The 11,150-nt window shown below is 52.5% G+C and overlaps 1 protein-coding gene and 1 long non-coding RNA gene across 3 annotated transcripts; one reads left to right on the plus strand and one right to left on the minus strand.

Annotated features, from left to right (window-relative positions):
* Positions 1-15: 15 nt before the first annotated feature.
* LOC129671350 (uncharacterized) lies at positions 16-3,428 on the minus strand. Its single transcript, XR_008719344.1, has 2 exons — positions 3,250-3,428; positions 16-3,081 (listed from the first exon to the last, which is right to left on the minus strand). It is a non-coding gene; the product is annotated as an uncharacterized LOC129671350 (long non-coding RNA).
* On the plus strand, positions 2,788-9,875 carry Slc35c1 (solute carrier family 35 member C1). 2 transcript variants are annotated; one of them, XM_055600239.1, is made up of 3 exons: positions 2,788-2,910; positions 4,134-4,663; positions 7,983-9,875. In XM_055600239.1, exons 2-3 carry the CDS (start codon positions 4,165-4,167, stop codon positions 8,540-8,542), a joined length of 1,059 nt encoding a protein of 352 aa, XP_055456214.1. In that variant the 5' UTR covers positions 2,788-2,910; positions 4,134-4,164; the 3' UTR covers positions 8,543-9,875. The 2 variants fall into 2 exon arrangements, with proteins under 2 accessions (XP_055456214.1, XP_055456206.1); XM_055600231.1 differs by lacking the exon at positions 2,788-2,910 and having other exon boundaries at positions 3,557-4,663.
* The last annotated feature ends 1,275 nt before the right edge of the window (positions 9,876-11,150 follow it).

Genomic DNA, 11,150 nt, shown 5'->3' on the forward strand with positions numbered 1-11,150 from the left:
AAGCTGGCTCACTAGTTGTTCTTATAAATAAAGTTTTATTGAAATGAAGCTGTCCCCCTTTGTTTACAATACTAAAATAGTAGCTTTGAGTCATATTAAGAGACTATCTAGTATCCAGAGCTTTAAATATTTGCTCTCTGATCCTTTACAGAAAAACTTGCAAACCCTCCTGGAGGAGAAAACTAGTAGGATCTGAGAAAGTACCAGCACAAGGCCTACCTCTCCCCAGCCCCAGAAAACTCTTATAATGAATCCCCGTATGTTGTGCCCAACTTTAAAGCTGTTTTATGGAAGGCAATACACAGACTGAGTCCAGACTTGCAGCAGTTTGGCAATTTGAGTTGAGAGCTGCGTCAAGCAGTGGTGACCATGCTGAGCTGAAACTCTGGAGACAGATCGTTCATCTGATGATCCTGAGACATGTGAACTGATAAATGACATCAGCTGGCCCAATGTTATGTGTCCTTACCCCAAAGCTGTGATTAAGATGCACACAGTGTCCAGCGTTTTATTCATGAGCTGAGAATTTGCACTCAACCCTCATGCTTGCAGAGAAAGCACCCTTACCTACTGAGCCACCTTTCCAGCCCTGTTGCTTTTGTTTTTGAGACAAGTTCTCACTATGTAGCCCAGGCTGACCTGAGACTCACTATGTAGCCTAGGTTGGCTTCAAACTGATCATCCTCCTTCCTAAACCTCCCCAACACTGGCATTATAGCCATGACCCACTTGCCCTGATATCTTCAGACCTTAATTTCCTGGTTGAGCTCATTGACTTTGTGCTCACCAAGGATGAAACAGTTGGCGTTTCAGTTACAATGTGAATTGCGCTGAATGCCACATAATCAAACAACTTCAAGGAAGCAGCCCAACATAATCTCAAAAGAGACCAGTTTTTCCTGAAGACCAATGCCAGCTTGCCTGAGTCAGGATAGTCCTCACAAAAAAAGGCAAATAGTTGTTAATGATTGTCCAATCCCCTGCTGTCCTGCCGGTGCCTGGGTGTGAGCTCCTGTGAAAGGGCAGTGAAGGGACACTCAGGAACAGGGGGAAAGACCCCTCAGATGCCTGGTTTGGTCTCTCTCTGGCTCACACCCAAGAATTTCAACATGATTACCTAAGTCACCTAGAACAAAATTGGTAACATTGCTAGTGATTCTGCCTGGAGTCCAACTTCTGTGTGACCAGAACATGAGTTAAGAAGTCCTTTTTGCAACATTATCTGTGAGGGCTCCCTTCCCCCACTGCAGGCCTGACAGTGTACCTTAAAAGCCTCTCCTAAAGGATGATAGCATTCTCATAAGTACTTTCTGATAAAATAATATAATTTATTTTCTACTCCCATTCCCACTCCCAAATAATGACACAGAGACCTATTACATTTATTAATAGGCTTTAAGGGACTAAGCTGGGCAGATATTGATTTATTCTAATCCAATTAGACTAGCCTGGCTACTTCCCAGCCACATGCCCCATGCTACTTATCATCTTAGCTGCTTCTGCTCCATCTGTCTGTCCTCATGGTGAACTCCTCATGTCCACCTCCTGGCCTCCTTCTCCTCAACCTTCATCGGAAGTCCAACTCTAATCTTCCTGCCCAGCTATTGGCTGTTCAGCTCTTTATTAACCAATCAGAGATGATGGAGAACAATTTTTACTCAACATTGAGACAGGAGAGTCTTCATAGAAATGACAGTGCCCACTGCAACCAGATCTCTGGGCACAGAAATCGGCCTCTGAATCCACAGTGCACAAAACCATCCGGCAACTTTCCCCAATACCTTTCCTTAGTCACATCACATGCAGCTAAGACAGGGCAGGGACCTCCGTCTCCTAATATAGGTCTTGTCTCTTCAGGCTGGCCGGTGGCAACCAGTACCACTTCTATCCTAGAGTAGAGTGGAGCTGTCCATAAAAATCAGCAGATCTATAGCTAAATGTGTTCCAATTTAATATTTTGACAAACAGTACTGATCCTCCGCCCCTTCCCCCTTGCTGTACTGCGAGTTGAACCCAGGACCTTGTATGTGCCAGGTAAGCATTCTAACACTGAGCTATAGAACATTGAGCTAAATCCCCAAGCCTTTATCCACCTTTATCCATGTCTCTTTATGTGTGCCCACGCCCACATTTTATTTCGAGACAAGTCTCACTAAGTTGCCAGACATGCCTTGAATTTACTCTGTAACCCAGACTGGCCTTGCACTTTCGATCTTTCTACCTCATTTGAGATTACAGGCCCTTTACCATCAGGCCCGGCTAATAAAATAGTAATCGAAATATTTTAAACACATCTTTATGACCACCCACACAAGCAATAAGGCTGGAACCCACTGCTTTAACTAGCTTACAAAGAAACCGGCTCAGCCGGAGGCAAACTTGCCTGCTCAACAACGGTATTAGGAAGAAACCAGAGAGAAGTCAGGCCTCCCAGCTGCCTGGGAGTAAAAGGCCTGGAGCTGGTGGCCCACTCAGCCTTGGTCCCCGGGACGGTAAGGGGGTACCCTCCTCAGGTAGCGGCGGCATTCGGCAGTTTTCCCACCCACGCCCTTTTGGAAGCATCAGCTTGGACCCGCAGGGCCAGGGACGCAGCCTGGTCAAGGGATAGGCCTGCGATGGTAACAGAACAGGAGTCCCGAGGGAGATGGGGTCGGTCTTAGATAGAGGAAAGAGGCCTTCTGGCTGGACCCCTAGGGTTACCGCCCCACCTCACCCAGAGCCCGACGTGGCGCACGCTGGGGACAGCAAGCGGGAAGTCATACTGGGGGCGCGGCTTGGGCCGCCCTGTAGGTGCAGCCAAGGGTGGTGCTTGCAGGTGCGCTCGAGGGCCCCGCCCGGGGTGAGCGCCAGATCCCTGCATCAGCCGGGAGCGCGCGCCAAGACACCAGAGCCGAGCCCGGAGGGAGGACGGTATGTTCTGGGAGGGGAAGGACCCCGGGCAGGGGGTGCTGCGTTGAGAGGATCAGAGGCTGCGGTCTGGCCATCCAGAAGGAACTTTATCTGGAAATGGTGATGTGGTTTTCTGGCACGCCCTGGAAGTGCTGCTGGGGTCTCCGAAACCTCAGGTCCTCCTGACTAGGTCTGGAAACAGAGAAAATGGGGGTAGGGAGAAAGGACAGGACCGAAACAATGCCTTCCCGGATGACCTGGGCTCACGGAGTGGGGTTGGAGGACACAAAGGGCTGGTGTGGGGGTCTCCGGAAGCGGAGGGGTGGTATTCCATTTTCTGGGAAGACGGTGAAGACGTACCTGACCGAGTCTAGTCGATCTAAAGAGGCCAGGGGAAAAGACAGTGCGGGTGGCGGGGAGAGTGACAGAGCCTTCCAGGAAATGGGCGAGGCTCCAGAACTTGAAAATCCTTCCCTGACCTCCGAGAGTTCCCAGAAGAAGAGGGCAGGACTGTGGGCACAGGTGCAGACAACTCCAGGTTGGCGATCGTGCGCGCTCCTGGCGGCCGCGGGCCGGGCGGGCGAGCGGGCCCTTTAAGACGGCCCGGAGGCGTGTCAGGAAATGCGCGCCGGCCCCGCCCCACCCGGGAGGCGCTCCCGGACCTGCCGCGCTGAGCCGGAACTCGGGGCAGCCGCCCGGCCTGCTCCCGCCAGGCCTCAGTCCGGGTCCCTCCCGCCGCCTCCCCGAGCCTCCGTGACCTCCCTGCAGCCCGCCCTCCCTTCAGCCCCGCGGGCGCTTCCGGGAGCTCCTGTAGCCCGGCCTCCACGCAGCCCACGCCCCTTCTCGGTGCACCGCTTCCCACGCGGTCCGCGTCCAGTTCTTTCCTCCTCCACCCTGCCCTTCCGTCCCCCTCGCTTCCTTTCTCCCCGCGACTCGTTCCTATGAGGTACTAGCCCCCTGTCGTCAAGCTGGCCATGGCTGTCAAGGCCCACACCCTTAGCTAGGCCCCGTCTCCCTTCCTTGGGTCTTGTCTCATGGCCCCCCTCTGGGAGCGAGCACGAAGAAGAGCATCTGGGCAATGGGCAAATCCGGAAGCAGAACTTCAGCCAAGACAGAGGGAACCGTTAGGTCACCGCATGTGACAACTGAAGGCTGCACCCACAGGTCCTAGCAGCTTGAAGCCCTGTAGTCCAGGGAACGCTTCTGGCCGTGGGGTGACTTAGCTCTTCTGCCACCATGAACAGGGCCCCTCTGAAGCGGTCCAGGATCCTGCGCATGGCGCTGACTGGAGCCTCGGCTGCCTCCGAAGAGGCAGATGCAGACGGCGGGAACAAGCCATTTCTGCTAAGGGCGCTGCAGATCGCGCTGGTGGTCTCTCTCTACTGGATCACCTCCATCTCTATGGTATTCCTCAACAAGTACCTGCTGGACAGCCCCTCCCTGCAGCTGGATACCCCTATCTTCGTCACCTTCTACCAATGCCTGGTGACCTCGCTGCTGTGCAAGGGCCTCAGCACCCTGGCTACTTGCTGCCCTGGTACGGTAGATTTCCCCACCCTGAACCTGGACCTCAAGGTGGCGCGAAGTGTGCTGCCGCTGTCGGTGGTCTTCATCGGCATGATAACCTTCAATAACCTCTGCCTCAAGTACGTGGGGGTGGCCTTCTACAACGTGGGACGCTCGCTCACCACTGTGTTCAATGTGCTGCTCTCCTACCTGCTGCTCAGACAGACCACGTCCTTCTATGCCCTGCTCACCTGCGGCGTCATCATTGGTGAGTGGGGCTCCGGGATTGTGGGTAGCAGGATGGGCAGTGAACTGAAATCCTCAAGGCGCCTTCACACTTTACCTCTCCCAGGTCTCTTGCATCAGCAGTTAGAGTAGAGAACAACTTCCTCTCGGTCACTCAGCAAGTTACCCATGCTCACCCAGCCAGGGTGAAAAGAATATTGTCAGCAGCGACTAGAGCAAAGACAGCTGTCGATGCTTGAGTGCTTAACATGTGCCGGGCACTCACATCTAAGCGTTTGCCTCCATCCTAACTCACCTCGTCCCCATTACAAGGTAAAATATTTTAAAGAGGAAAACCCAAGGGACAAACAGGGAGCCTAAGTAACCCACAGCTAATCCCTGAGAGAGTTGAATTTTGAATGTGAGCAGTTACCTCCATAGATCACACTCTTGGCCACCCTGCCGCTGATCCTTCCCTCAGCTCAAGAAGGAACTGAGGTCATCGGGTTTGGCTCATTTCAGCGCTCCGATATACATGTGCTTTAAGAGGCTTTAAGTGTCTCCGCAGAAGTGACATAAATAATTAATGATAGAAATGTGCCGATCACTGCAAGGGCAGCATCATCCTCTTTATGTTCTCCGGGTGGGGGCATCCCTGCGGGCATCTCCGAAAAAATGAGGAAACTGAAGCTCCGAGAGGTTATGCTGCTTGCCACAGTCCCACAACTAAGAAGCGGATAGTCTGGGATGCGATCCCAGACTGGCCACACTCCCTGGCCTGCGTTTCCAGCCAGGCTCCCTTGTTCCTGCCCACTGGGGCTTAGCACAGTGTAACCCAACACAGTAACTACAGGCCAAATGTGTTTTTAAACGAAAGTCCAGTGAACTTTTAAACAGCCAGTTCCTCAGCTATGGGTGTTCTAACCTGACCCTAGTCACAGGTAGCCAGGAGCTCCTGGTTTGGACAGCATGTGCTAGGGAACCTTTGCAGCTGAGCATGTTGAATTGAGTGGCTGCTGGATTACAGAGACCAGGGCATCCATTCCCTCAGAGTCCTGGGCCGGTGGAAAGTGGCCCTTATTTGCACCTGCTCAGGTTCTTTAGTTTGTCTCATTTGGCCTACTTCGTCTTCCTGGTGTCTCAGAGGCCCAGGCTGGATGTGGTAACCAGGCCAACCCGTCCCATCTGCCCTAGAAATGTTCTCCTGGTTGGACAGTTCTTGGATCCAGGGGCAAGAGGTCTGGGCCAGAGACGGGGCAGGTAAAAAACTGTCAGCACTGCCAGCACCCCTTCCTGGGGAACTGCCACCTGCCCCCACCCGAAGAGGGCTGATACTCCTTACTTCCTTTTTGTCCTACAAGCTCCCCTGGGATCCCACTTCAGTCCACTAGCCCCACCGGGTTAGAGGGGATGGGCCTCCTAGTGGGAGAGTTTACATTCGGGAAGGTATGTCACTGGAGACATTGAGCCCAGGTGCGGAAAGTGGCAAGTAGCGGATAGTGAGGCAGCTGAGAATCATGGTGGCCTGCCTTCGTGGCCCGGGAAAGTGGGACTCACTGCTGTCCCAGTACCGACACGATCTGTTGGATCTCCCCTCCCTTCCTCCGGTGAGAGAGGTTCCATCCCAGACATGGCCTCCCAGGCATGCAGCACTTTGCAAAGCCTCTTCTTCGGCTCACAGCCTCTCCAGGGGCGAGCACCTTGAGCATGGAGAATGGAGTCGCTTCTGGACTCAGATGGTAACCAAGAAGACATGGGGTGCTCTGGCTGAGCAGAGAAACCCACAGTGGGCTGTGCTGAGCCAAGGGCCTATGCTGCTATAGGGCCTCATGCCCTTGTTCTGAGATAGCATCTTGCTATGTTGCCCGGCTGGCCCTGCCCCCACCTTCCAAGCAGCTGGGCCTGCAGGAGCACCCTGCCTCTTCCCACTTGTCTACTTGAAGACTTGTGCCTTTCCCCATAGCAGTCTCCAGCCAGCCAGCCAGGCAATGGCTATTAACTTGTGGCCAAGCTTTTGCCAGGCCCTGTACCAAGTTTTAGGGTACAAGTTTGAGGATAGGATGGGGTCCTCACTCCCGATACATGAAAGATGCTGATGGCAGAAATGACAGTTATATTAGATGATAAGGGTTGTGGGGGTTCTAGAGGGAGTAGGGAGCAGGAGGAGCGATCTAAGCAGACCTTTCTGGGAAGTCGTTGCTGGCATGAGGCTGCCGGACTAGTACAGGCCAGGAACACACATTTGAATGTGTACAGTTTTTCCTGAAGACAATGGCGAGACACAGGGGAGATCCACTGTAGGAAGATCATTTTAGTTACAAGAGAAAGAGTAGATTGGTTAAGGGAGCAAGAATATGGCCCTAAATTTTACAGATGAAGGAAATTGGAACTCAGAGAGGTTAAGTGACTTCTCTCAAGCAGCTCAGCTTCAAAATCACAAAGCAGTCAGAGGCCAGATCTCTCTGATGCCTGTGCTAGTCCTGCTGTTCCATGTCACTGATCCCGTTCGGTTAGCAGCAGTAAGCCTCTGCCTTGTGGGAATTCGGAGTCTAAATAAAGAGATCAGAGTGTTGCCTCGGGCAGGTACCTGCCAGCAATGGGCAAGCCAGGAGCATCATGTTAAAGGGTGGGAGGCTGGACACTGAGAAGAGGCCTAGATCCTGGGTGGATCAGGAAGAGATCCCTGCAGAGACTGGCTTTGGCCTTGAAGAATGGGGGAATCCCTAAGAAGAGAAAAATGTTTTAGATACAGATGTACATCTGTATATCTGTAGTGAGAAGTGGGGAGCTGAGAAGGTGGCTTGAAGCCATCCTGTAACTGCTGGCCAGATACAGGAAATCTAGCACTGTGGCCTGGGGAGCCATGCAGGCTCTTTGAGCAGAGGGTCACCCAAGAATGAATAGAGTCCTCAAGTGGCTCTGCAAGCAGCTTTAGGCCATGAGCAGCTCTGACCTAATGCTCTGAGGGAGCCAAGGCTTAGAACCCTGTCTCTTGTCCAAGATCACTTTAGCCACCAACTGGCCCTCCTCCTTTAGCACCGTTACCCCACAGGCCATCAGGAGCCTATGCTGTTTTATAGCCCTCATTAGAGTGATTACAGTTGTAATTAGAGAGGTAACAGGGTCACATCTGTCCTTATACCTTCCCCCTCTGCTAGATTCTGGCTGGGGGGAGGAGGAGATGCAGGTTTTCATTCTGGGGTCCACTCCCTCAGCCCCTGTTTGGTGCAGAGGTTAGACTTTGGATATGTTGATGATGAGGTAAGGCTTCAGAACAGTCTGGACTGTGGCGTCAGAATACTGTCCCTCTCCCTCCCGGATTCATCCCTCTTCCCATCATCGCTTGTCCATCTTTGTTGCAGGTGGTTTCTGGCTGGGTATAGACCAAGAGGGAGCTGAGGGCACCCTGTCCCTGACGGGCACCATCTTCGGGGTGCTGGCCAGCCTCTGCGTCTCACTCAATGCCATCTATACGAAGAAGGTGCTTCCGGCAGTAGACAACAGTATCTGGCGCCTAACCTTCTATAACAACGTCAACGCCTGTGTGCTCTTCTTGCCCCTGATGGTACTGCTGGGCGAGCTCCACGCTCTTCTTGGCTTTGCTCATCTGGACAGTGCCCACTTCTGGGTCATGATGACACTGGGTGGCCTGTTCGGCTTTGCCATCGGCTACGTGACAGGACTGCAGATCAAATTCACCAGCCCCCTGACCCACAATGTGTCCGGCACAGCCAAAGCCTGTGCGCAGACAGTGCTGGCTGTGCTCTACTACGAAGAGACTAAGAGCTTCCTGTGGTGGACAAGCAACCTGATGGTGCTGGGGGGCTCCTCAGCCTACACGTGGGTCAGAGGCTGGGAGATGCAGAAGACCCAGGAGGGCCCCAGCTCCAGAGAGGGTGAAAAGAGTGCCGTTGGGGTGTGAGCTTCCTCAGGGACCTGGGGCTGAGCTCCGGCGGGGCCTCCACAGCACTGAAGGCTGCTCAGAGTGACAGCTGTGTGTGGCCCCGAGCAGCATTGTTTACATCCTCCTTGGAATATGGTTGAAGAAGAGCCAGGGTCTTCCCTGGCAATGTCAGAGGGCTGCCAAATCTGTTCACCCCATCTTGTTTCGAGGAAACCCGCTGGGAGTGGCACCCCTTGCTGCCTCCCCCTGGGGCCTGTCTACCTCCTTATTGCCTCTGGAATGGGGACCAGCTGCAGCCTTCTTGGGCTGGATTGATGAAGAGATGTCCTACCTTCTTAACACAAGGGAGATGGGTTGTGACCCCCACATCTCTGGGGCCCTGGGTAGGTTGCATAGTAGCTTAGGTGCTATTAAATCAGAAACACCCCGGCCTACTTTTGGAGCTAGGTGGGAACTTCACCCAGGGGTGGCTGATGAAAAAAACCGTTCACCTCTGCACTCCATATTTGCAGCTTTATTAAGTAGAGCAATGCACTCCCCCACAGCCTCTAGCCCTGGCTCTTCTGCCTGGCTTCTCTTGGCCCAGTGGGGCCACCATCCTGTTCACAGCCCCTGGCCCTGCTACTGGCTGTGTTCCCTTTCTGTTCTCCCTCCTTCATCATCAGTCTCCACCAACCCCTCCATCTGAAGAGCCAGGAAGTGGGGTCCCCTCACAGCCTCTGTTCCCATCATAATGGTAAGAGACATTTATGTTCTCTGAGGCTGAAGGAGCCCACCGGTTCTCAGAGTTAGCCTGTCACAAAAGTTACAGTGATAGAGTTAGCTTCTATCACAAAATAGCCCAGACCAGGTGGCTCAGAACATTGGAGGTTGGTTTATAACTGTTCTGGAGGCAGCAAAGCCCAAATCAAGGCACCTTTGGACCCAGTGTTTCAAAGGAAACCCCTTCTGTTCACATCTTCACATGGTAGAGGCACAGACAAAACCCCTCAGGTCTCTTGCGTAGCAGTACTAGCCCCATTCTTGAGGATTACACTCCATGACCTGATCACCCCCTAAGCCTTCAACATAAGGACTCCAACATGAATTTGAGGACAGAAGCACTGAGACTATGACAGCACCACACCCTCCTAACCTCAGGGTAGCTGTCACTGTCCTAGTCCCTTCTGTTGGGCCTTTTGTCCCCCATTTCCTTGGGGTAATGTCTGATGTCCTTGTCCCTGTCATGAGAAGATGGGGAGACCTTGTCCACCCTTTGATTCCTACTTCCCACAAACCCAGGTTCTAATGAAGTTGCTGGGGCCTGATGCCCTGAGTTGTATGTGATTTAATAAAAAAAAAAAAAAAAAAAAAAAAAAAAAGTAAAACGGCAAGATGTGTGTGGGCTGAGGGACACAGGGCTTAGAGGGGACCTAAGAGCCAAGTCTGTGGGGACCCATCCCAGTGGTCAGCCTTCCTGGGCCTGGGACCCCTTAGGACAGGGATTCTCCCTGTACCTACTCTAGGAAGTGGGCGACCAGAGTTCAAGTTTTCATTGGTACCAGGTGCCACTGGTGTGCTTACTGAGTGCTGTCCACCTGTCACCCAGCTTCACAGCCATTCCTACCGTGTGGGGTGAGGGTCAGCCATTACTGACTCCCCCTCCATTTTACAGATGAGGACACTGAGGCTCAGAGAGGCTTGTGAGGGGGAAACAGCAGAATTCAGAGGGAGAGCTCAGCCTCCTGCTCACTGTGTGAACAGATACCTAACCAAATAAACAGCTTGAGGGAGGAAGGTTTATTGTGGCTCCCGGCTTCAGAGGGTGTCAGTTCACTGTGGTAGGTCATATGAATGAGATCTCAAAGCGTATTGGGTCCTTGAGTCAACGTTGGCCCTATGATCCAGTCACTCCTACCAGAAGAATACCGGGGGTAGAAATGCCAAAGGCAAAGGAGGCTTTCTGCAGCGTATGTGTTAGAGTTTCTATTTCCTGTGTACACCTGTGAGGATTCAGTTTGAAGGCTCCAGGAGAAGAATACAACCCCCAAGCCAGTAGCCCCTCCTGGCAATGGGTAAATGCTGCCACCCTGCACCCGCTTTGCAAAGCCAGCAGAACTACCCAACCCACATCTAGAGAAATTATAGGTCGTTCTGAGCCTCTAAATTATGGAGAAGCAACATTCAGCAATAGATTCCTAACGCACTAGCCTAGGATGTGGGGTGGGTTATTTGAAGGAAACTGGGGTTTCTTAGAGAATTGTAGGCTCCAAGAAGCCACACTAACAAAAAGCCGGCAGTCAGAACCCTGTAGCCAGCAGCAGTCCTTGCTCCCACCAGCCAGGGCACCCCACAAATGTACCTTATTCTCACATCTGGGTATCTACTGGTAGATGGGAGTCTCTAGGTCAGATGTCACCCAGGGATACTCATGAAAGAAGGACTCACTCACACCAAATTGATCTCTGACCTCCTCACACACACACCAAGGCAGAAAAAAGTATATGCAAATAAGTAAATGTAAGAAATTTTAAAAGGCTTTGCAAATGTTTGCTCATTTAATTTTCAAAGCAACCTAATGTGGGTACAGTTGTCTCCCATATCACAACCAGGAAAGACTGAGGCATAGCATCATGAGTGGCTTGAG

Source organism: Psammomys obesus, unplaced genomic scaffold (assembly GCF_907164565.1).
Source record: "Psammomys obesus unplaced genomic scaffold, mPsaObe1.curated_primary_1811, whole genome shotgun sequence".
NCBI classification, from domain to species: Eukaryota; Metazoa; Chordata; class Mammalia; order Rodentia; family Muridae; genus Psammomys; species Psammomys obesus.

What these genes read in the sequence shown, in the direction of transcription:
- Slc35c1 (XM_055600231.1), top strand. Translation starts at nt 4,126, where the DNA reads ATGAACAGGGCCCCTCTGAAGCGGTCCAGGATCCTGCGCATGGCGCTG. An exon ending in CACCTGCGGCGTCATCATTG is followed by an intron (nt 4,664 to 7,982) that starts GTGAGTGGGGCT and finishes TCTTTGTTGCAG; the next exon opens with GTGGTTTCTGGCTGGGTATA.